Here is a 25,062-nt window from a genome sequence, read left to right on the forward strand (position 1 = left end):
GCAGGTTGACTACTGGAGAAGGCTTAAGAATAAGCCTGTGGTTGCTCAGGATTTGTTGATTCACAGGATTGTGGGGAGGATGGTAAGGGAAAGGGAGGAGTTGAGGATGAATTCTGGAAGCCATCAGAGATGTAGGAGGTAAACTGGTGTCATAATGGCAAAGGAAGTATAAGAGGATTGGTCAATAGTGTCAGATCCCAGAGAAAGGTTGAGTAAGATCAAGATCAAACAGCATCTCAAGAGCCTGAAATTCTCAAGGGTCCTGAGGGAGAAGTTTCCACTAAGAGTGGATACAGAAGAGGTTCTCCGAGGGGTCTAAGATGTTTCAAATGGAAACAGGCCAACAGTCCCACTTCCCAAGAAGTGCGTCAGGAAGAAGCCACGTCTTTGGACAAAGGAGAATTCTCAGGACAACTTGGGTCCCATTCTGTTGGTACACCTAGCGCAGTGGGACCAACCAGTCTTCCTGAGGGAAAAGAAGCCTGGGGATGGGCACCCTATGAATATGGTATGCAAGAAGAGATTTCCTTATCCATCTCAGCTTACCCTTCACCAGAGGACACACATGGGAGAGACACCCTTTAAATGAAATATCTGTTCCAAAGGGTTTATGCAGCCTTCGGACCTGCAGGTTCACCAGCGAATCCACACAGGAGAGAAGCCATACTGCTGTGATCTCTGCCCCAAGAAGTTCACCCACGACTCCACGCTGGACGCTCACAAGAGGATCCACACCAAGGAGAAGCCTTTCCGATGTGAGCACTGTGACAAAGTCTTTAGCCACAGCGAGAACCTCAACATTCACTGACACACTCACTCTGTGCTCAAACCCTACTTGTGTCCCGAGTGTCACAGTGCCTTCCGTCAGCTGGGGACTTTCAAATGCCACCAGAAAACACATTCCAAATGACTTTCCCAGGACCCTGCACGCAGGTCCAAGTCCCTTCTGCTCCAAGAAGGGAATTCAGGATGATTTGTCACCTCCGTGATACAAAGGATGGATGACATGTGAAGAACTTAGGAGGATACTGGAACCCAATGGGGTTCCATCCACGTGTATTAAAAGGATCTTTGAGGGCTTCCCTGGTGGCGCAGTGGTTGAGAGTCCACCTGCCGTTGCAGGGGACACAGGTTCATGCCCCGGTCTGGGAAGATCCCACGTGCCGCGGAGCGGCTAGGCCCGTGAGCCATGGCCGCTGAGCCTGTGCGTCTGGAGCCTGTGCTCCGCAATGGGAGAGGCCACAACAGTGAGAGGCCCGTGTACCGCAAGGAAAAAAAAAAAAGGATCTTTGAGTGATGACTTATCTTTCCCTTTGGATTTTGTTTTCTACTTTAGTATAGCCTATGTTTTTTAAAATAAATTTTTGTTTGTGTTCTTCTTTCAACAATGCATGTTGTAGTGGTTTTAAATACTTCATCATGAAACCTAGGCTGCTGCTGATTGTCTTCCTTTTAGGCATGATTTCATTGTAAAATAGGATGCTCCTGGCATGGCAGCCAGATAAAATATAGGAAAACCAGTGAAATTTAAATAAACAAATGCATTTTTTGTCAAAAAAAACAAAAGATCAAACAACCTCACCTATATTCTGCAGTTAAGAGGTTACAGATGACCTTTGCAGGAAAGTTTCAGAAGAATGGAAGGAACGTTATAGCAGGTTGAAGAGCAAGAGGTATGGAAGTAAAGGCAACAAAATCTAGGCTCCTGGCTGTCTTACAGAAGTAATATTTGGCATTCAATGACAAATGACGATTTCAAGGTAATGCAGAGTGGAAGGCATGCCAACCATTATTTGCTGGGGGAAAAGCCTAGAAGGAAAGCACGTTTATTTGTGGATGGATATTTGTGTCTGTATGGATGCTGACCCAGGCAGGATACCAGATGTATTTACCCATTCCCAAGACCTCAAGGAGCACGATAGCCATGAGGCCTGGAGCTTGCCTGCTACTGTGTAAAGGAGGCATATCCTGTTTGGACTCACCCCACCATCCTCCCAGTCCTTGGTTCCTCTGAGAGGCGGGGGACAGAGCCACATAATAATTTAGAACTATCAAATGGGAACTTCCATCCTTGTGAATTCAGGTACCTAGTACATTCTTTTTTTTTTTTTTTTTTTTGGCTGTGTTGGGTCTTCACTGCTGCACACAGGCGTTCTCTAGTTGCAGCGAGTGGGGGACTACCTTCATTGCGGTGCTCGGACTTCTCATTGCGGTGGCTTCTCTTGCTGCAGAGCAGGGGTTCTAGAGCGCAGTCTCAGGAGTTATGGTGCACTACTGAGCCCGCGCTCTAGAGCCTGTGAGCCACAACAAGTGAGCCCACGTGCCACAACTACTGAAACCCGCATGCCTAGAGCCCGTTCTCTGAAACAAGAGAAGCCACCACAATGAGAAGCCCGCACACCGCAACGAAGAGTAGCCTCCGCTCGCCACAGCTAAAGAAAGCCTGTGCACGGCAACGAAGACCCAACGCAGTCAAACATAAATAAATAAATTAATTAATTTAAAAACAATGGTCCACATCAAAAAAATACCTTATAACATGTAAATCTAATATTCACCTCTCAGATTTTCAGGAAAGTAGAATGTACAAAGTAGAAGACTGCCTCAAGATGAAGGAAAGGAGAAAGTTAGGCAGGGAATGCAAGGAAGAGAATGCAAGGTCCGGAAAGAGGAGATTACCACCAACCAATTCACTGATTCTTTTCTTTTTTCTTTTTTCTTTTTTTCTTTTTGGCCACACCACACGGCATGTGGGATCTTAGTTCCCCAACCAGGGATCAAACCTGTGCCCCCTGCAGTGGAAGCACGGAGTCCTAACCACTGGACCACCAGGGAATTCCCCAATCCATTGATTCTAAATGCAAGAATATTGTTAATAACTGAAAGTGCGGCAAGCCAGTGTCCAAGTGTTTTATACAGAGCAGTGGAGGTGGAGACAAGGATGAACTCTAAGTAACAGCACAGATGGGAAGCAAGCAAGCTGTTGGTTTGGTACTCGTGACTGAAACCTTGAACCTCTCTCTTCTGTCTGCTCTGCTGCCCACTCCTCTGTAGGGTGAAAGTTAGGAATGGATCTCCACTCTGCAAGAATTGGTGGGGGGAGAGCATCTGGTTTTGGAGAGATGAAAAAGTGAGGCTACTTTGTTGTTGCTTCAAGCTTGGTGGGAGTAGAACAAACAGGACAAAAAACACTGGAACGTGGGTTTTGTGTAGGATGTGTTGGAACAGGTGTGGCAGCACCAAACACTCCAGGGCTACATGAATCACATGTAGTAATTCAGCCAGCAGCCACTACATATCCCCATAAGCCCGTCTGAGCCAGTTTTATAATCCTATCACTCCCTCCTGCAACCTTCCCCACAACCCTCAAACCTCAGTGCCTACAGTTCCACAGAGTGGACTCCTTCCTAAACACTCCACCCACAGCTCCCAGCAGTGGGCCGAGTTTAGCGCAGAACATAATGACCGTTCATTGATCATTCAGTAAACTGTTAAGTACATGTTATGGGGAGGGTAGTTGACAGGACGTCACTCCCCAAGCAGGCGCGGAAGGTAAATCCCTGTAAACACTTCTCAAAGGGTGCTTGCGTAGACTACCCGACCACAGTGACTGTGTTACTGCCACCATGGCACCACCCGGATCGATACAAGGCTCAGCTCACCTTCCTGGAGCAAGCTCTTGCACCCGACGCCCCGCCCACTTCCTTCGCACCTCCCCTGACGGAAGCGGAAGCGGCGTGTGAGCCGCTTGGACGTCTGGCTCCCCGGCTCCCGAAGGCGGCTTCCTTTGCTGTGCTCTGTGCTTGTTGGTTTCCTGTCACCATGGCGCTGGCAGTCTTGCGGGTCCTGGAGCCCTTCCCGACGGAGACACCCCCGTTGGCGGTGCTGCTGCCACCTGGGGGCCCGTGGCCTGCGGCGGGGCTGGGCCTGGTGCTGGCGCTGCGGCCTGCCGGGGAGAGCCCGGCAGGGCCGGCGCTGCTAGTGGCCGCCCTGGAGGGACCGGGCGCGGGCACCGAAGAGCAGGGGCCGGGGCCTCCGCAGCTGCTGGTGAGCCGCGCGCTGTTGCGGCTCCTGGCCCTGGGCTCCGGGGCATGGGTGCGGGCGCGGCCGGTGCGGCGGCCCCCGGCGCTGGGCTGGGCGCTGCTCGGCACCTCGTCTGGGCCCGGGCTCGGACCGAGAGTCGGGCCGTTGCTGGTGAGGCGCGGAGAGACCCTGCCAGTACCCGGACCGCGGGTGCTGGAGACGCGGCCGGCGTTACAAGGGCTACTGGGCCCAGGGACGCGACTAGCTGTGACTGAGCTCCGTGGGCGGGCCAAACTGGGTCCGGAGACTGAGGACAGCAGCCGGCCCCCACCCCCGCCGGTGGTGTCCTCCTTCGCGGCCTCTGGCACAGTCCGGCGACTTCGGGGAGTTCTGGGAGGGACTGGAGATGCATTGGGGGTGAGCCGGAGCTGTCTCCGTAGCCTCAGCCTCTTCCAGGGTGAATGGGTGTGGGTGACCCGGGCTGGAGAGTCATCGAACATTTCCCAGCCACACTTGGCCACGGTGCAGGTCCTAGAGCCTCGCTGGGACCTCTGTGAAAGGCTGGGACCCAGCTCTGGGCAGCTGGGAGAGCCCCTCGCTGACGGACTGGCCCTCGTGCCTGCTACTCTGGCTTTTAATCTCGGCTGTGATCCCCTGGAGGTGGGAGAGCTTAAAATTCAGGTAGGATACCAGACTGAGGTCAGGAATGCTTCCTCGTCTTTATCCCCTCTTCTTTGTCTTAACTGATTTAGAAGATCAGAGCTGTAGAATTTAGGTCCCTTACTCCTTTAGATCTTGGACTTTTCACTTAATGCCTCTTAGCCTTGTTTACCCATTCTCTACAATTAAAAACATGGTGGTGGTGCATGGGAAGGGCTTTCACGATTTGGGTGAAAGGTGAAAATTACGGTCAAATTACCACTTGTATATATTAATCTACTAAATCTAATCAGTTGTTTGTTGAATTGCTGCAGTGTATCCAGTATTGTACTGGGTGGTATGGAGGATGATACCTCCAGCTTTTGCTCATGCTATCCTTGACTTCAAGTTCCTTCCTATTCTTTTAGCCTCCTCGGTTAAAATCCTACCATGCTTTCCTTGAAGGCCCATCTAAAGGTGGCACTGTCTTCTCAAAGCCTTATATAGTCTCACCACCACAAATTTAACATTACTTCTTCTTACTGTAGCATTTCGTATTGTACCTTTCAGAGAGCATTTATTTTATTGTGTTGTTATGCTCATGTCATCTGTCTAATGCTCAACTGTACATTGTAAATTCCTTGAAGGGAAGGGCTCTTGATTATCTTTAGGGCTTGGTGTTTAAGTTTAATATTTTATTAACTATATCCAGGAGGAGTTTTTGGTTTCTGCCTTTAAGAAGCTTACTTCAAGAAGGTAATTATTTTGGGGGTACAAATATAGTCTACTGTTTAATTAAGCACCTGGATGTGTGGTTTAGACCTGCGCTGTCCAGTGTGGAAGCCACTAGCCCCTTGGTGGCGCTTTAAATCAACTGAAAGTAATGCAGTAAAAAATTCAGTTCGTTAATTGCTTTAGGCATATGTTGAGTGTTCAACATCCACATGTTAATATAGCACATTTCTATCACTGTAGAAAGTTATATTAGGTAATGCTGGCATAGCCAGTTAGTGCGATGGGTTGTCAAAAAGAGATATAAGATACGCACGAATGGGAGTTAGGTGTGGATTTCCTTCTGAATGGAGGGAAAATACTGGATTACTGACTGGAGCTCATTCAGCTAACGCAGCCCTTTCAGCTTCATTGTGATCATATCCTTTAACTACAGCCTGAATTCAGAGTGTCCCCACTAATGTCCAATTAATATTCCCAGTGGCTGCCTGGTGTCACTCAAATGACTTGTGGGCATTAAATGTCTTTACTGTTTCACTGGCTCTGGGCCAGTATAAAGGTATTACGGAATGGTTATCTTTCCTGGTGAACTTTTTGGAGGGAGAGTCAGAAAAGTCAGAGTCAGAAATCTCTTCCTGGTGCCCATTAGAAGGAGAGGTTTCTGTTTTCTCAGGAAGATATAGGTATTCAGCTCTGCTACCTTAGGTCTCCTCTCCCACAAGCCTTATGGTTATTGGAAAGGATAAAGGATGGAAGCAGAAATATTGATTGCTAAGGGATTGGGTAGAGCCTGACTCCTTGGGAGAATGTTATAAGGTGGTGGTTATTTCTCTAATAGAGATACTTGGAGGGCTCCAGCACCCCTGAAGACAAAGGAAGCTGCTCAGTGCTGCCTGGGCCTCCGTTTGCCAAAGAGTTACACATCGAAATTGTGTCCTCTCCTCACTACAGCACTAATGGAACTTATGACCATGTTCTTTACCGGCACTTTCAGACACCCAGGTTAGCTGCGTCCCCCTTTCAGGAGGATAGCATCTTACCCTCATCTTACCCTCCCATCCCATGCCTTAGATTCAGGTACCACAGAGCATCTGATTTTAAAAAGCCACAGTTTAAGGCAATACTGTGGCTAGAAGCCTCTTGCTGTGTCAGGCGGACAATAGAAGAGTAATCTGGACCAGGAGGTGAATCCAGCCATCCTAAACTGAGAAACCACTTTGATTTGGGAAGACCCCAAAGCAGCCGGGATCCTGCTTTGCCTCCCTCTGGTCTCTGATCCCCTTTCTAGCCTCTCTGCCATTTCCTGCAGCTCTTTCTAGGTCAGACTTGTTCTCTGTACAACTGCTTGGGATCTCTGGGTGGGCAGGAGGCCCCTAAGAAATAGTCTGCATGTTGGGGTTGGCTGTGCGGGCACATGTCAGGCCCATGCTCTTGACTCCCATTGTGAGCTGACCAGGGCCACTGCTGTGTTACAGGGCAGTCCAGGAAGGGGATGTTCTGTGTGTGCCAACAGTCGGACAAGTAGAGATCCTGGAAGGAAGCCCAGAGAAACTGCCCAGGTACGCAGCTGCCTCCTTTCCCACAGCTGGGATTCTTAACCTGGGTGCAGGAGTCCTCAAGTTGAATGGAATAATTTTGTGCATAAGAACATTTTGTTGTTGTCACACATATTTCTGGACAGAAGGCACATACCTTCTTCAGGTTCTCAAATAGGCGTGTGACTGAAAAATTAAGAACCACAGCCTGCTAGCTTTTGGGGGTGTTTATCCTCAAATCGATTGGTGGTCCCAGACAAAGTAAAGCATTTAGAACAGTTTAATGGCCTAGACCAAGGTGAGATTCCTTGCTTTCCATTCTTAACCAGTGTTGTTTAGGCCACACCTCCCATACACTCAGCAGGAGGAGACCCAGGCCCTGATTTCTACCCTAATGGATGGAATGTGCACATGCTGCTTTCAATCCTGTCTCCCAAGGCAGGGGAGGGAGGGATTTCTGCTGTCCTTGGGATGCCTCCCCTCTTTCCTTATCCTCAAAAGAATGAGAAATAGAGCATAACTGAGCTAGGGACCCAAAACAAGGAGTCCAACCTTTCTCCTCCTCCTGTTGACTCTGACTACAGAAGTTGCATGTAAAATGGTGAGGCAAAGAATTCAGAGACCACTTGGCCTTATGTGAAGGGGGAAGAATGTGTAGCTCCACACCCCAGGACTGATTTCCTGTAGGGATTTACTAGAAGGAGAGGACAGCTGGTAGGTACACTAACCCAACCTTCCAGGAAATCTCATTGAGGTGGTGGGACCCGCCTGCAGGAACTTGGGCATAAGAGCCGTAGTGCCCAAGGTTCCGGGCCGAGCCAGCCTGGGCCCTCTGCCAAGAGAGGGACGCCTTGTCTGGAGCGCCTGATTCGTCCTTGGTCGGTATTCAGAGCTGGGTTCTGGCCAGCACTCTGTCTCCCCAGTCTCAGGGCTATGGTACCCAGAGGAAGGGGCTGGTAGTGCCCCATGTAATCCCATTTGGCGCTGCAGGTTCAAATCTACAACTGGGGATTTGAGCTTTCCCAGTTCAAATCTACAACTGGGGCCTGGTGGAGAATGCCAGGCTGCTATCCGTCACTTCCTACTCTGTATCCCATCTTAAATATAGCAAATGTCTATGAGCTAGCTTTCTGTAGGAAAACTGCAGAATGCCCACCCTTTGTACTTTGAAAGGAAAACAGGCACTAGGCCCTCCTGAGGCAGACTGGGAAGCCCATCCTTTTCCTGGACCTCTGCCATTCCAGCCCCCTGGAGACCTGTCTCCCTCCTCTGGGTGCTGAGCACATGGTTCTTCCCCCCTGAGCAGGTCCTGGAAAGCACGGTTGGGGTGGACAGGTGGGTCCAAGGACAGAGATGAGTGCTTTAGCCCCACTTCTTGGACTTGGTAAGGGAAGCCCTGCAGGGAGGCTTCTGTGATCCCTGGCAAGGAAGTCCACTAAAGCCCCTTCAGACTCCCCAGCGTTCCGCTTTCCCACGCCAGGCCTATGGGTTCCAGCTCCACTGTTTCCCGTCTGGCTCTCGGGAACGCAACCCGGTGTTCCTCAGCAGTGTCCAGATATGTTCCAGAGGTCTGGCCCGTGTGCTCACTGAGGTGGTCCCTCCACTCTCCGTGGAAGGGGGTGGGCATGTCTCCCTCCCCCTCCCCGCCCCAGTGCTGTTCCTCCTTGGATTCCACTGCCTGCCATATGCACTCTGACTCAGGATGTTCAGCCTGACTGACTGTCTAGGTTATGGACCCACCCATCATTTATTTATTTATTTATTTCCATCATTTATTTATAATGAATAACAGTAGGACAGTTTTCCTTATGTTCTAGTTTTTACCACAATCACTGCCTATGGTTACGTGAGTTTCATAATACTAACCTGGTGTGCTTCCCCCTCCACCTGAAAGCATTCCCACCCCCACCCTCCCGTGCTGCCAGAGGGAGCAGTTCTGTGACTGTGAGACACTGAGCAAAGGAATTTGCACCCTGATTGGACCTTAAAGAGGCCCAGGTTCTGTCATTGCTGTTCTGCCTGAGGATTAAAGATGGGAGTAGTTCATTTCTTTATCTGGAAAATTGGACTAGCGACTGCTATCTGCTACCCACCCCCTTAGTAGGCTGAGTAACCCTAACTCACTCTGACACTAGCCAGTGACTGCACAGCCCTGGTTATGGCCGGGAGCTTTCGAAAAATACAAATGTGTGAGTCCCACCCCACACCTATTGGAGCAGCAGGGTGAGGCTGGGACCTGTGCAGTCTTTATTTTTTTTCCAAAGGAAGGAAAATGTTAATTTTTAAATTGAGATATAATTCACATACCATAAAATTCATGCTTTTAAAGTGCACAATTCGGTGGCTTTTAGTATATTCTCAAGGTTGTGCCATCAGCGTCACTAATTCCAGAACATGTTCATCACCCCAGAAGGAGAGCCCTCCCCGTTAGCAGTCACTCCCTGTTCCCTCCTCCCCTCAGCTCCTGGCAGCCACTAATCTACTGCATGGAATCATACAGTATTTGAGAGATGTTGATTTTTTTTTTTAAGTTTCACAGATAATTGTAATGTGCAGCCAAAATAGAGAATCATTAATCATTAAATGTCATTATGAAGGAATCTGCCTGCAATTAGATTTTGTGGATGCTTGAATAAGAGCCAAGGGACTCTTTCCTCTGAGGTTTTGGGTGGCCTTGGTGGGTACGTATTTGAGGGTGGGACTGTTCTGAAGCCAGTGAAAACAGTCAGATGGTCACTGCTTGGTGCAGGGGTGGCTTCTCCCATTGGAGTGGGTGGGCAGGCCATTTACCTGAAGAAACACACCCTCAGGTGATGTTGTCATGAGGGATGCAGAGGACAGGCACAGTTCCTGCGCTCAAAATGCATGTGATCCAGTCAGGGAGATAAGAAAGACCATCTGCTTTCCTTTTCCTCCACGTCCCCCACTTCCTCCCCACCTCCGCCATGTCTAGGGACATGTATTTATGCTGCTCTTGAGTTTGTCCCTGCAGTGGACCTCTGACTGAGACAGCCACCTTGCCCTTGGGGAGGGGTGTGTGTGCTCTGGATCTGGGGTTCATTGGGCCTCTTTCCTGCAGGTGGCGGGAGATGTTCTTTAAAGTGAAGAAAACAGTTGGGGAAGCTCCGGATGGGCCAACCAGGGCCTACGTAGCTGACACCACCCACACCTCCTTGTACTTGGTGAGGCCCTAGTGGTGGGGGTAGACTTGGGGAAAGGAGCAGAAAGAACTTCTAGAGAACAGACTTGTGGTTGCCAAGGGGGAAGGAGGGTGGGGGAGGGATGGACTGGGAGTTTGGGATTAGTAGATGCAAACTATTATATATAGAATGAATAAACAACAAAGTCCTACTATATAGCATAGGGAACTATATTCAGTGTCCTGGGATAAACCATAATGGAAAAGAATATGAAAAATAATGTGTATGTTTATATAACTGAATCACTTTGCTGTACAGTAGAAATTAACACAACATTGTAAATTAACCATAAAATAAATTTAAAAAAAAAAACTTCTAGAAACTAAAGCTTCCTCCCACCTTTCACAGGTGGGTTCTACCCTGAGCCTTGTTCCAAGGCTCCCTTCAGGTGAATCCACTCCCTGGAGCAGCTTGTCTCCTCCAGGCCTGGAGGGCTTGGTGACTGAGCTCTGTGCTGCCCTGAAGCCTCGCCTCCAGCCAGGGTGAGTGAGGCCTCTGTGTGAGAAAAACCTGCTGAGAACGTCCCTGGAGGAGCGGCAGGCCAGACAAGTAGTTCCTAATGCCCTGTTCAGAGTGGAAGAATTAGGTGGACCTCCCTCCAACTGTTAGGCCCACGCCACTAGCCCATGTCCTTTCTGTAAGCAAATTCCCAGGCTCCTTTCCTGGGATAACCACGGTCCTCCAGGGTCAGCTATGGAGGAAGAATCTCCACTGGGGACAACTGTCTCTGAGACTGCCATTCCCCTTGGGGAGCCCACTAGCCATCCTGACCTTCACCATCCTGTACCTGAAAGACACAGGTCCTCATACCACTGGCCTAAGTGTAGCCACACACGCCTCCCTAATTCCGCCCAGTACAATCCAAACCAGACAGAATAGCCAAGACTTTCTTGATGACAAAAGAGAATTAGTCTCAGCTGCTGGATATGCTCCATGCCCCTGCCAGAATACCAAGGTGGTGTGGGAAATACGGCCTCACCGTGTGGCGACAGCCCCGAGGGTTGGGGAGGGGGTTTGCTTCAAGGATGGTGTCTGCTTTCTGGATCCAAGGGGCCCTGTGTCACTGGGGACTCTCACATTTGGGCAGAATGGAGGAAACAAACGTCTCTTCTCTGGTTGCAGGGGTGCTCTGCTGACAGGAACAGGCAGTGTCCTTCTACGGGGCCCCCCGGGCAGTGGGAAGACCACTGCAGTCGCTGCCGCCTGCAGCTGCCTCGGGCTCCACTTACTGAAGGTGAGGGTCCCTGGAGAGTAGATCCTAACCACGTCTCCTCCCCAGCCCAGATTCTCCCTCTCCCCCTGGCTACAAGCCTGACCCTGCCACCTCAGCCTAGTGGGCCAGTGGGTCAGGCATAGTCCCATGATGCTGAGCTACTGAGAGATGCTTTCAAGAGGGAGGATGCTCCAAGGTTTTGGTGGACAGTCCAGGAAGTGAGGTTAGGGTAAAGAAGAGTTAGGGCTCGGCCAGTGTTACCTTCCTCCCCCATCCCTGCCCTCCAAAAAGAGATGGCCTGTACCTTCTAGTGACTCCTCCCTCCATTCTCCTGCCCCAGTCACCCCTGCCCCCTTGCTCACAGGCCCATCGGGACCCCCTCCCCAGGTGCCCTGCTCCAGCCTCTGTGCAGACAGTAGCGGGGCTGTGGAGACAAAACTGCAGGCCACTTTCTCCCGGGCTGGGCGCTGCCGGCCTGTGGTTCTGTTGCTGACAGCTGTGGACCTGCTGGGCCGGGACCGTGATGGGCTAGGCGAGGATGCCCGTGTGGTGGCCACACTGCGTCGCCTCCTCCTGGATGAAGACCCCCTCACCAGGTATCATCCAGCGCTGGGTCTGGAAGGGGGTAGGGTCCAGCCCTCTCTTCACCACCCCCTCAGTGGCTTCTTAGACGTCTGCTGCCCATCTGGCTGCTCTCCAGGCAGCCCTGAGCTGAGGGGCATGGGGGTACCCAGAGGGAGGAGGACGCAGTCCCTGGTATTTCTTGGGGGACACTAAAGCACAGCCTCTGCCCTCACTGAGCGCCCTGTGTAGGGGGATGCACCATCCAGGAAGCTTTGGGGCGCCCATCTCCCTGTCCCATCCCAGCCCTACCCTCCTCCCTGCCCTCCTGCACCAGCCTCAGGACGAGGCAGTGCTCAGGGACTGCCGGCCACCTTCTTGCCCTGAGTGCTGCCCACTCCCTGTCTGCAGCTGCCCTCCCCTGATGGTCGTGGCCACCACAAGCCGGGCCCAGGACCTGCCTGTGGATGTGCAGACAGCGTTTCCTCACGAGCTGGAGGTGCCTGTGCTGTCAGAGGGGCAGCGGCTCAGCATCCTGCGGGCCCTCACTGCCCACCTCCCACTGGGCCAAGAGGTGAACCTGGCGCAGCTGGCACGGCGGTGTGCAGTGAGTACCCAGGCAGGATACGGGCCGCCCTGCACTCTTTGCCGGGGGTACTCAGTCCTGCTGCCATGCAAGTGTACAAGTGAGGGTAGAAAACCCGAGACATCAGTGATGGGCCTCTGCTGCAGCCAGGGGTCCAGCCCCGCATGGGTTCCTGCCTACTGTGACCTGCTCACGTGTCCTCTCCTGTGGTTCCCCAGGGCTTTGTGGTAGGGGATCTCTATGCCCTTTTGACCCACAGCAGCCGGGCAGCCTGCACCAGGATCAAGAACTCGGGGTAAAGAAATTGGGCACAGGAGGGGCAAGGCGGCAAGAGGTGGTATGGGTGGGTAGGGGCTGGTGAGGAAGGGAGGAGGGTGAGGGCCCTTATGGGGAGGAGACCTCAGGTTAGGTCCTCCAGAGGCCTCCCTGGATTTTCCTTTGCAGCTGGGCAGGTGGCTTGAGTGCGGAGGATGAGGGGGAGCTGTGTGCTGCTGGCTTTCCTCTCCTGGCTGAGGACTTTGGGCAGGCGCTGGAGCAGCTGCAGTCAGCTCACTCCCAGGCCGTCGGAGCCCCCAAGGTAGACACTCCAGGTCCTTGGAGGTGGGACCGGAGCTCCCTCCACCAGCAGGTGTCCAACTGTGCCCTTTCCATCTCCTAGATCCCCCTGGTGTCCTGGCACGATGTGGGTGGGCTGCAGGAGGTGAAGAAGGAGATTCTGGAGACTATTCAGCTCCCTCTAGAGCACCCTGAGCTGCTGAGCCTGGGCCTGAGGCGCTCCGGCCTTCTGCTCCACGGGCCCCCTGGCACGGGCAAGACCCTCCTGGCCAAGGCAGTAGCCACTGAGTGCAGCCTTACCTTCCTCAGGTGGCGAGGGGGCCTGGCAGGGAGGGTGGGTGGATTGGGGGCAGCGGCAGGGGGCAGGAGGTGTGTTGTGTGTTTTCTGCGTCTGAGGAGTCTCACCCTCTCCCATCCCCTCCCTCAGCGTGAAGGGGCCCGAGCTGATCAACATGTACGTGGGCCAAAGCGAGGAGAATGTACGGCATGGTGAGTGGGGGGTGGGGGCAGGGCTTCTGGCCCCCGAGCCGCCCCTACCCTCAGGCTGCTCTTGGTCACTGCTAGTCTTCCTCTCCCCAGGTCAGGTTCCTGCTGGGTGGGGCCTCTTACCTGAAGTGCTAGTGATGAGTTGTCAACATGGGTTTCCCTCCCCATCTCCTGACTTCAAACCCCCCTGGGCTTCCCTGTCCTGTGGGCCCTTCTCTCTCCTAAGTGTTTGCCAGGGCCAGGGCCGCAGCTCCATGCATCATCTTCTTTGATGAACTGGACTCCTTGGCCCCAAGCCGGGGGCGAAGTGGAGACTCTGGAGGTGTGATGGACAGGTGGGGGTCTGAGCCAGAATGGAATCTGGGGTCCAGGACAGAGGGATGTGAGACAGGCTGCACTAGTCTTTGGAGCCCAAAGAGTTCCTGCCCTACTGGTTCTGCGATAGTATAACAGAAGCTAAAAGGGGCCGTGGAATTGGGTGTGGGGCATTGAGGAGATGGGGGCCTGTGTGGAGGGGTGCACAGGGCACAACCGGGCAGGGGGCCCTGTGGAGACAGCCTGCAAGGCACACCGCAAGCAGGGCAGAGGCTGGGGATGCACCAGGCACTCTCTCACCTTCACTTCCTCCCTCACAGGGTGGTGTCTCAGCTCCTGGCCGAGCTGGACGGGCTTCACAGCACTCAGGATGTGTTTGTGATTGGAGCCACCAACAGACCAGACCTCCTGGACCCTGCCCTTCTGAGGCCCGGCAGGTGTGCACCCCGTACCTTTCACCTCCGCCAGGCCCATTTGGGCCTGTCCCTTGACCCCCATCCGGTGCCTCTCCACCCTCATGCCAGGCACCCTGGCACTCACGCCCAGCTGTCTCCCTAAAGGTTTGACAAGTTGGTGTTTGTGGGAGTGAGCGAGGACCGCGCCTCCCAGCTGCGTGTTCTGAGCGCCATCACGCGCAAGTATGCCCTGTTAGAGGGAGACCCCCACAGGGCTTGGGCCTTGGGATGGTTAGGGGATAAGTGCAGAGTGCACAGTAAGCTGGTCAGGGATGCCTTCTGACAGAGTAGGGGGTGCCAGGTAAGTCTGTTTGTTTCCTGTATCCCCACAACAGATTCAGGCTCGAGCCCTCTGTGAGCCTGGTGGACGTGCTGGACCACTGCCCACCCCAGCTGACGGGTGCAGACCTCTACTCGCTATGCTCCGATGCCATGACAGCTGCCCTCAAACGCAGGGTTCGGGACCTGGAGGAAGGTGAGCCACTCACCAGCCCCAGAGGTCAGCCAAGGACCTAATGGGCACCAGGCCTGGTTCTGGATTTCAGAGGAGGGACTGTTGACCCCTGGGGGACTCTGGGCAAGAAGGTGCCTACCAGGGTGCTCTCCTGCTTGGGCAGAGACCACAGCCTCCGTGCCCCAGCTGGCCTCACCTCCCCTTGTCACCCCCAGGCCTGGAGCCCGGGAGCTCGGCACTGCTGCTCACCACGGAGGACCTGCTGCAGGCTGCAGCCCGGCTACAGCCCTCGGTCAGTGAGCACGAGCTGCTCCGGTACAAGAGCATCCAGCGCAAGTTTGCTGCCTGCTAGGAGCCTCCTGCAGCCCGGGACCCTGCCCGCAGGGGCTAAAGGTATCTCCACAGAGACCTGAGAGAGCAAAGGCTCTTTCTCAGGCCAGTGCCACCGGCCCACCCGAACGCTGCCTACCTCCAGGCACTCCCTTGAGTGCCGAGTGGCATCAGGAGCCCCGAGAGAGCTCAGGAGGCATCCTCTTCCCACCTGTCCGCCCTCCAGGCCAGCTCCAAGACTAAGGCCCCTCTGCTCAGGAGGAAGGATCAGGTCCTGAGGGAGCCCCATCTGTGGCTGAAAATAAAGCATATGCCGCCCCCTGCTGGTGTCGTGGTCGAAAAGGTTGGCGTGGAGAAGCCGGTGGCGGAGTAAACTCAGGGGAGGGCAGGGTGGGCACCGCAGGAGCCTGATCCTTCTGATACAAACACAAGGTATACAGGACCTGAAAAAGGCATAAACTATATTGTTCAGCCTTCCATCTGCCTGAACCCAAATCCCTGTCCCCCAGCTGCAGTCTGCCCCTCCCCACACCCCCAAGATCTGCACTGGAGGGGGCTGGGCTTGGTGTGGGACTACTGGTCCCTCCTCCCCAGAGCCTGGCAGCGCCTGGGCAGAGGGCTGTGGGAGCTGAGGGCTTGTTCAGTCTGTCTTCTTGAGCACGTGGATGAAGTAGCAGGGGATGTAGGCCTGGCCCGTCTTGTAAGGCTTGAAGTCACCCAGGACGCTGTGCTGGCACTTGCCCCCGAAGGCTGTTTGAAGCAGCTCCGTAAAGGATGCCAAACAGTGAGGGTAGTAGGAGAGCCGGAACTTACTGCAACAGAGCCCCCGACCAACCATGAGGACTGGTGGTCTCAGCACCCTCACCCCGCCCCCCCCACCCCCCTGCCTTGCCAGGTGGGTACCTCAGGTCAGGAGAACCGCTCTGGCCAGTCCCTGGCACCTGCACCGTGTAATCCAGGGTCACCATGTGGGCCTTGTTGTTCACCGTCAGTACTGATGTTGTGATGTCCTTGGTCAGGTCACTCTGCAGGTGGTGGTTAGCTGCGTTAGCCTCTGCAACTACCAATGGGACCTGGACCCCAGTACCACACCTCCCTCTCTGGGCGGCTCCTCCCCCAGGGGCCCCACCTTATAGTAGATGTTCTTTCCTGGCGGTGCACAGCCTGTGCTGAGGATGTGGTCGTAGTTGCGATGATCGATGACCAGCACACCCCCTGACCTCACCATGCTCGCGATGTTCTTCAGGGCCAGCCGGTGCTCACTCTGGTCCCCTGAAGTCCGCCGGCCAGGGACAGAGAGGCTGCGTCTGCTCAGGGCCCCCAGCACCAGTCTCCCTCCCATCTTTCTCCTCCCCAGGGGCATGGAAAGGATATAGTTCAAAGCAGTGTCCATGCCCAAGGCCACATCCTCTCTCACCTTTGCAGTCTGGCAAGTGGGCAAAACTGTTTCCAAGGCAGATGACAGCATCGAAGCCACCCCGTGGTGGGTGGGGCACATCTTTGTCCAGAGTCATCCAGTTGGCTTCTTCAATGACTGAGGGCCGGGAAGGGGAAGAGGGATCAGGGTGGCACCATGGTACCAGCAGTACCCACCTCCACCAAGTGGAGTCCTGCCTCAGTTTCCCCTTTAAGGCACACACAGGGACTCCCCATCCAGTCAGGGGGAGGGGATCATTATGGACATGGAGGGTGAAGGGGAAGAGGGGCCCAGGGAGGAGGAAGCCATGGTTGGGAAGGAAGGCTCTGTGCTTACGGGTTTTTATTTGGGGGAAAGACAAGACACTATAAACATAATTAAAACTAGCCCCTCGTACTCAATACCTCATTCTGGTGCCTAAGCCTCCCTTTTCAGGGAAATGACAGTGGTTTTACTGTCTCCCTTGAGGAAAACAAAACACCCACCACAGGAGCTAAAGGAGCCCAGGGCAGAGAGAACCGTGTCCTTGGTGGCTGGGCTGAGGGCGCCTGGCTGGACCCACGTACCCCACTTGTCAAAGGCAGGCTCGTGCCGCCGGTTCCAGCGCTCTTTAAGCGCATACTTCAGCATCTTGTCACTGGCATCCACGCTTGTCACACTGAAGCCCTCTTCCACCAGCATGATGGAGTCCACCCTGGGCAGGACCAGGGATGACAGGCAGAGAGGGGCAGTCAGGGGGGCCTGGGAACGCAAGGAGGAGACCCTGTGCTGGACACTTCCGTCTCCTCTATATCCTGTCCCCAGCCTCTCTCCACTGACCTCAATTGACCTGGCAAATCTGTTACTGAGAACCCGGTAGCAACTTTTCTTTTTTGTTTTAGCACCGAGTCAGGTATTCTACAAATGTGCATTAATCCTTATGGCAATCCAGTAAGGTAGATGGTGTCATCCCCATTTGAGAGATGGGGCAAACTGAGGCTCCTGGAAGTTAGGTAACTTGAGCACAGGAGGTAGTATAGCATGATTTTTTTTGTTTTTGCTTTTGGCTGCGCCACAAGGCTCGTGAGATCTCAGTTCCCCCAACAGGGGTTGAACCCCGGGCCCTCGGCAGTGAAAGTGCGAAATCCTAACCACTAGGCCACCAGGGAACTCCCAGCATGGTGGTTCAGAGCACAGGTCAGACCCTAAATAACCTGGGTCCGCATCTTCTCTCCACCTTTACCTCTCTGAGGCCAAATTTCTACAGCTGTAAATGGATATCACTTCTTACCTCATGGGGTTTTGTGAGGATTTTAAAAACTGATGTATCAAAAGCACCTGGCACAGTCCTTTGGCCGAGGCACATGTCGAACAAGTGTGAACGCTGCAGCGCTGGAGCCCGAACAGAGCTTCCGTCGGTGTGGCCCCAAAGCCTGGCCTTTGCGCCGCCCTCCTGAACCCGCCTTCCCCACCCGATGTGCTCACACCCTCGCTCTCACCCTGGGTCTCCTGGGCCCCGTCCTGCCATCGTCGGCCTCACCCTGCCTGTTCTGCCTGGGCAAACACTCATTCCTGGCCCTGGCGTCGCGCCCCCGCCCGGCTCAGGGTCGGCGGAGGAGGCTGCCCTGACGTGCCCGGCCATGGTCCTGCGATCAAGCTGCCCGGGCCGAGCCAACTCCGTCGCCCCAATGCCCCGGGTCCCCACTCACCCCGGTCCCCCACCACCCGCTCCCCGCTCCCCGCTTCCCGCTCCCGCTCACTCCGGTCCCCTGGCCCCTGCCCGGGCTCACCCAGTGCCACAGGCCACGTCGAGCACCCGCTGGCAGCCGTGCTGGCGCAGCAGCCCGAGCAGCCAGGCCTTGTACTCGTCGGTGCGGCTGCGGGTGTCCCCGATGTAGAGCTGCCACACGCGCGCCGCCTCTCCGTCCGCGTACTGGTCCGGGAGCCCTTCAGCCGCCACCCCTAGGGAGCGGGTCCGGTACACGCTGTCCACCATTCTGCGACGTCCCTTGCTCCGCTGCCACCGGCTCCGCATTTATAATACGGCCCCTGCCAAAGCTCCGGCTGCCCCACCTGCCCAATGGCAGGTGAGCACGGGGACACGCCCCTGCTGGGCTCCGGGCCCGGGGCCGCGGCTGCTCAGGCCGCGGGGAGGGCGCTGCCTGGCAATCCTGGACAAGCCCTTCTCGCCCGCCTGAAGATCCGGCCCTCTGGCCGATCCCTCGGCGGGAAGGGACCCTCCCAGACCCCTGCCCACTTAACCCAGGTCGCAGGAGGGCCCAGGAAGGGCCAGGAGAAAGGGGAGAAGTGAGAGTGCCCGCTCCACCCCCGCCCCAAGCTGGAAAGAAACTTTAAGTCCACAGAGATGGGCGCCCAGGGCTGGACCCTCCCTAGCAGGGAAAAAAAGGTATTCGAGTATCTAAAGAAGGACTGTCCAGGGACTTCCCTGGTGGCCCAGTGGTACAGAATCCCCCTTACAATTCAGGGGACGCGGGTTCGATCCCTGGTCAGGGAAATAAGATCCCACATGCTGCAGGGCAACTAAGCCCACCACTACTGAGCTCGCAGGCCTACTAGAGACCGCTTGCTGCAAACTACAGAGCCCACACGTTCTGGAATCCGCACGCCACAACTAGAGAAGAGAAAACCCGCACGCCACAACCAGAGAGAAGCCTGCACGCCACAATGAAAGACCCCGCATGCCTCAACAAAGATCCTGCGTGCTGCAACTAAGACCAGAAGCAGACAAAAAAATAAATAAATCAATCTTAAAAAAAAACCTGTCCAGCTGAAGGAGGGCCTGGTCAGCCAGGGAAGGAAGGAATGGGGAGTATCTGGGTAAATGGCCTGGCTTGGCCATTCAAGTCCAGGAGCAGTCCTGGCCCAAGGAATCATTCCACCCACCTGGGGGCAGGTGTTCCTCTGTCCTGTAGGTGAGGCATCAAGCTTTTTTTTGAGTTGCCTAAGGTGAAGTCTGGTTCCAATTCCTCTCCAACCAAGCGCCCTTCTAAAGACCAACTGCTTTTCATGGAGGTGCCCACAGAGTGTGAAGTCCAGGGTCAGGGCTGGGAGTGTTTGGTGCTCTTGCTATCATATTGCTCACTGTCACTTCATAAATTGGTCGTTTTGTTTGGTTACTGTACATCCATCCTTCCTCCCCAAAGCAGAAGGTCTCTTCCTGGGACAAGACCCTGGACTGAGGTGGATTCAGGAAAATGATGCCACCCAGGGAAGCCCAAGACAGCAAGAACAGCCTTCCCCACCTGTCTTTGTTCTTCTGGCTTCAGAAAAAGCGGAGGTATGGAATTTAGAACAAAGGAGCCTCCCCATCCCCTCCCCCTTTTACCATCTATAGGATCCGGGAGCTGGAGGAACCCCAAAGATATGTAATCATTCTTACCTTTCTATTTTTAACACACAGACGACCTCAAATGGGCCTGCCCATGCCCAAGCAGTGGAGTCTGTGCTCACACTGACCCTACAGACAGGTCTTTGGCTACAGGCTTAGAAAGACACTGTGCTAGGGAGTCTATAATATGATTTTTTTTAATAATATGAATGCTGGTGGTAAATTTAGCTTTTTAAAAAAATATATAGGTTGTGAATAGCTTCTAAACGTGCTTTTCATTTCAAAGACAAGATTTTTGTCCTGAAGTTAGTAATTATTTGATTTCTTTCTCATCCAGAGGCATTGAAATAAAAAGTCGAGATCACAGTTCACATGGAATTGCATGGGCCTTTTTTCTTTTTTTTTTTTGTTTTTGCTTTTAACTATCAAAAGCATATTTTCTTCTCTTGACCATAAACTACTTGGCCTTAAGCATTTCTTGGCTACACTGAGAGGATGTGCTGCAACCTGTTTACTCACTCCCCAAGCTCTGAACATTTAAAATGCTCCCACAGTTTTTCAAAAGAGTGAACATGTGGATGGTTATGATGAAATTATTTTCCAAATGAAATTTTTCTATTAATTGATGCTGTCACCCAAAACAAATGTTTGTTTCAACCTTCTCTACATGAAGATATTATTCATTGGTATTTCATTGGGTAGAAAATTGTATTTAATTGTTGTAATCGTCTTTAATTACCACCAAAATGTACCAAGTAATGGCAGTCCTTCATTGCTAAATTGTTTGTCCATGTCTTCTACCCACTGAAATATATCAAAACCGCCTTTTGTTTTACTTGGTTACTCTATGTGAATTTTAGATAACCCAAACCCAAATTTAGATAACCCTGGGCCATGGAAGACAAGGTCACAGAATATAAATCAATTTACAGTTTGACTTAGCTGAAAATAAGGTGCTATTTTTAATATGCAATGCTTATTATTTGCAACTGGCTGAAAAGACTAAATTCTTCATCCCCAAATGTATAATATGTTTGCAAAGAGATTTTAGGTTGGGAACATGGCTGCAACTGGACAAACTCCAAGGCTATACCTATTTGAGGACACATGAAAATCTTAGAATTGTGAATTATGTATACACAGTAACTACAAATGGAAGACATTCTGGCTGGTTTTGTTTTGATTCAGAACAGGTAGAAATACATTGCTCAGAGGAGGGATGCCAATTTCCAAACTCTAGTCCAAGCCGCTGGAAAAAACTCTTCTCTGCTGACTATCTGTCCAGATTGACCATTGGGATGCCACCCACCCACATGAACTCTGCTAGCAGATTTATTACAATGGATCCTTTTTTAGCCTTTTCAATATATGATATGACTCACTCTGCTTTAATAAAGCCCCGTCAAATGAGTATAAAATTGGTCCCTACATTGGTGGGTTATAACACTAATTAATGGTGGCTACATTACTTTCTTTCTTTTTTTTTTTTTTTACATTTTTGGCCACGTGGCATGTGGGATCTTAGTTCCTGGACCAGGGATGGAACCCGTGCCCCCTGTGGTGGAAGCGCAGAGTCTTAACCACTGGACCGCCAGGGAATTCCCACACCTGGCTTTTTGAGTGTCCTGTTTTGTTTTGTTTTTTGGACAGAGAACCTTTTCTATTTTAGAAAAGTAATGATGGTAGGAGACGTTGCCACCCCTGGAGCTGGTTGGCCCACTTCTCCCGTCTCAATGTGCAGCTACGTCTCCTGTAGAGAATCACACCCATTTTAGCGGAAGTTTAAGCTCTGTTGGCCTGGATAAACTTGATAGATGGAGAGTACACTTTTAAAGAAAGAATGAGTAAAATTGGATTCCTCTTAAAGACACTGTAGAGAAGCCAGGTCGTGAGGGCAGCGTTAAAGGTCAAGCTTCCTTTAAGCTATACAAAACTGTAAACTTTGAAAAGGGAGAAAAACTTGGTTAATTCACTCCTAACTGCATGTCCAACCTTAAACTCTGAAGACATAAATAGACTAGTGGACAGCAGCTGGTCTGCTTTCTAGAAGAGAGAGCCATGTCTAAGGGGAGGATGGTGGACGAGCCAACCAGCTATGGCTGCAAGATTCTATGGCATGGAGGCTATGCCCCGGGGCACTGAAGCCATTCCATCTGGGTTCAAAACCTGGCTGGGCCACTTCCTAAATGTGTGGCCTGGACAAGTTTTGTAAACTTTCTGTGCTCCGTTCATTCAACAGATATTTATTAAGCAGCTACTCTTGGAATTCCCTGGCAGCCCAGGGGTTAGGACTCTGAGCTTTCACTGCCGAGGGCCCGGGTTCAATCCCTGGTCTGGGAACTAAGATCCCACAAGCCCTGTGGTATGGCCGGCGGTGGGGGGGAAAGCAGCTACTCTGTGCCGGGCACCGCTCTACTAAGCACTGGGAATATAGCAGTGAACAAAGTAGACAAAAATCCCTGTTCTTTTTGTAGGGTGTGTGTGGGATGTTTCTGGAGTGATGGTAATAATGTTTCACAATCTGCATGCTGGTGACTTTGGTGTTCAGTGTGTAAAACTTCATTGAGCTTACACTTATGTGTACTTTTCTGTAGGTGTATTTTACTTCGATAACGTGTTTAAAAATCCATGGCCTTGTGTGGATCACAGCTGTATTAAATGAGTTAATTAAAGCATGTAGAGCTGTGCTTGCCACACAGTAACATGCACTCAAAAAACAGTGGCTACTATTATTATTCCAGTGAAATTTCTTAATAGTGCAAACCAGGCCATCAGTGGATGTTCAAGAGGGATTCAGCTGGCTCTGCTGCTAGGATTAGTACACAGAGTCCTTCCACAAACCAGTTAGGCATGGACCATGCATCTGTCACGAAAAAAATGTGTTTTTCTTTCAAGATCAAAGATATGAAGAATTTTGTTCATACTTGTGAACTAAAGTGATTTAGGGCTGCTGTGCACATGTGGACAAGTTGTGAACTGCACAAGGTGTCCTTATTTAAAGGGCTTCCATTCAAACTGCAAACCTCATGGGCTTGTATATTTATTATCATTTTCTGGCAGGAATTCTGGCAGTCAAGTGTCTTATTCTAACAAAACTTTTATTAAAACAACTTTCTGACAGATGGGGAGTCAAAGGTGTGAAAAGCACCACTTTCTAACTTGCGAAAAGATGTTGCATGAAAATACCACCCAGGAACTTGGAAATAAAGAGAGGAGCCTGCCTCCTAGGAGCTGTTCCTTAAAACGAATACACAGAGGCCCCGATGCAGCCACTTCTGAGACTACAGAACCCCAACCCCTGAGACTTGACTGTCATTGAACTGGAACAAACTGGCCTTGTGCTTTGTCCATCAGCCTTTGTGGTTCTGGATGACAAAAGTCTCCAACAGAGAGACAGATCCTCTCTGGGGTTCTGATAATTCCTGTTTCTGAGGACAAGACTTCCTTCCAGTGTGGCTTCATTGAGGTCTTGGCCCCTCTTAGCACAACACCCGAATTTCTCCTGGTGGAGTGGGTTGCAGCTGGCCTCATCTTAGGACCCGCACAGACTCCCCAACCCAGCAAGTATGAGCGGGGGCCCATCTGTATGTTTAACAAGCATCCAAGTGACTCTCATGTCCAGGTGAGGGTAGGAGACCCCGTTCTAATTGGGTTTCTAACAAAGGGACTGAAATCAGGTTCACTCGAGCTCAGCCAGACCCCTCACCTTATGGGAAAGTGGGAGGCAGTATCCAGTTCAGAAAGGCTTGTGTGTGTGGTGGGGAGAGGAAAAGAAAAACCTGGGAAGCCAGATCCTGCCTTCTTTCTTTTCTAGGCTGGGCCAGGGAGAAGCTGCCTGCTGGGGTGGGTGCGTGGAGAGCCAGTGAGTGTGCAACACGCCTGGCCTTGTGGGGAATGGGGGGCAAGTGAGGGCACTCATCCTGCAGCAGCCACAGGTCAAAGAGCAAAGCAGTCGCAGCGCTGCCCTCCCTCTGGTCTGGGCCTAGGCCTGGGATTGGGCCCCTGGGCCAACACCCCAGTAAGGGGATAGGTCTTTGTCTCATCCTATTCTAAGGACAATGAAGCTCTGGGGACAGACCTAAGCCAAGTACTGAAGTGCTGTGGGTTAGTGACAGGATGGGGGTGGTCAGAGACTGTCCACCAAATCCTAGACAGTCCAGGGGCCTGCAAATGGTTCCCCAGCCCTGGGTTCCAATCCCAGACCCCCGCAGTCACCTCCTATGCTCAGACCAGAGTCCAGGATGGGACCACAGTCTAGGCTGGAATCTCTGCCCACAGCCCCTTCAACAGGCACCAGTATCAGCGCTGGAGATGGGGAGGGGGGTGCTAGACCAAAAAGTATCATCCTCCAAGGGCCTGTTCTAAGCCTCATGGGCCAGAGAAGCAGCTTCCAATTTGCTCCACTCTCTATGGCCTTGGTGCTCCCAGCCCTGGGGAGCGGGGAGGGGCTGAGCCCGAGTTGGGGGGACCCCAGAGCCTTTTTGCCAGAAGCTGGGAAAATCCTCCTGGGGCACCTCAGCAGTGACCCCTCCTACCTGCTGGGCCCAGCCTGGAGCGTGAGGGAGCCTGGGTGCAGGTGCTCAGGGGATGTGGTGTGGGCGCAGTGCTGGCGGGACCTTCCACTCTTCTCTCCTTTCTAGAAGCAGGGGCTGCGTCCTATTTTCCTTCTAAAAGAGACTTGTTGGTGGGCATGGGTTACGGGCAAGAAACCAAACCAGTTCAATGCGAATCACATGGCCAGTGCCAGGTGTTGGGAGAGGGGCCCTGGGGCTGCGGGAATACAGTGGGCTGGGGTCTCAAAGCCAGGGTCCGCGTGCAGCTGTGCCACTGCCAACAGGACTTTGGGCGCGTCCTGTGACTTGAGCCTCAGTTCCCTCTTCTACAAAATGGAGCTAACAGCGCCCACCCGAGTGCGCTGCAGGGTTATAGCACTGACTACTCGCAGCTGTCACCACTATTGCTTCTGACCCACCACAGATCTCTGCCTTCAGGACAGACAAGGAGGTGCCGGAGCCTCCCATCCCTTCTCCCCAGAGGCCAGCCTTCCTGTTTCTCCCTTACTCCCAGAGAACATGGTGCAACCAGCTGTTTTGGGGGGACTGGGGTGTCCTCCCTCCCCTGCGGGCTCCGGGCACAACAGCTAGGAGGCATGGAGTGGTCAGGTGTGGTCATCAGGGAACAAGGTTCAAGACCAACAGGCAGGGCCAGGCGGAGGTGGAGACGAGGGGCGGGA

At 52.8% G+C, this 25,062-nt stretch overlaps 2 protein-coding genes and 1 pseudogene across 5 annotated transcripts; 2 read left to right on the top strand and 1 right to left on the bottom strand.

The window, feature by feature from the left end:
• Positions 1-106: 106 nt before the first annotated feature.
• Positions 107-1,163, top strand: LOC101327906 (uncharacterized; annotated as a pseudogene).
• Positions 1,164-3,745: 2,582 nt separating this feature from the next.
• On the top strand, positions 3,746-15,407 carry PEX6 (peroxisomal biogenesis factor 6). Of its 4 annotated transcripts, XM_033864227.2 has the most exons (18): positions 3,746-4,704; positions 6,233-6,396; positions 6,870-6,953; positions 10,009-10,111; positions 10,478-10,611; positions 11,252-11,363; positions 11,730-11,938; positions 12,315-12,510; positions 12,708-12,784; positions 12,934-13,066; positions 13,148-13,353; positions 13,472-13,533; positions 13,757-13,865; positions 14,166-14,282; positions 14,406-14,483; positions 14,636-14,775; positions 14,970-15,147; positions 15,311-15,407. In XM_033864227.2, the coding sequence occupies exons 1-17, from the start codon at positions 3,823-3,825 to the stop codon at positions 15,104-15,106; spliced, it is 2,943 nt and encodes a 980-aa protein (XP_033720118.1). In that variant the 5' UTR covers positions 3,746-3,822; the 3' UTR covers positions 15,107-15,147; positions 15,311-15,407. The 4 variants fall into 4 exon arrangements, with proteins under 4 accessions (XP_033720118.1, XP_033720117.1, XP_033720119.1 ...); XM_033864226.2 differs by having other exon boundaries at positions 14,970-15,407; XM_033864228.2 differs by having other exon boundaries at positions 12,315-12,477; positions 14,970-15,407.
• Positions 15,408-15,530: 123 nt separating this feature from the next.
• GNMT (glycine N-methyltransferase) lies at positions 15,531-22,768 on the bottom strand. Its single transcript, XM_033864232.2, has 6 exons — positions 18,271-22,768; positions 17,068-17,195; positions 16,502-16,618; positions 16,214-16,356; positions 15,988-16,109; positions 15,531-15,896 (listed from the first exon to the last, which is right to left on the bottom strand). The coding sequence occupies exons 1-6, from the start codon at positions 18,513-18,515 to the stop codon at positions 15,725-15,727; spliced, it is 927 nt and encodes a 308-aa protein (XP_033720123.1). The 5' UTR covers positions 18,516-22,768; the 3' UTR covers positions 15,531-15,724.
• Between the last annotated feature and the right edge of the window lie 2,294 nt (positions 22,769-25,062).

This window comes from Tursiops truncatus, chromosome 10, assembly GCF_011762595.2.
Source record: "Tursiops truncatus isolate mTurTru1 chromosome 10, mTurTru1.mat.Y, whole genome shotgun sequence".
In the NCBI taxonomy this organism is placed as follows: Eukaryota; Metazoa; Chordata; class Mammalia; order Artiodactyla; family Delphinidae; genus Tursiops; species Tursiops truncatus.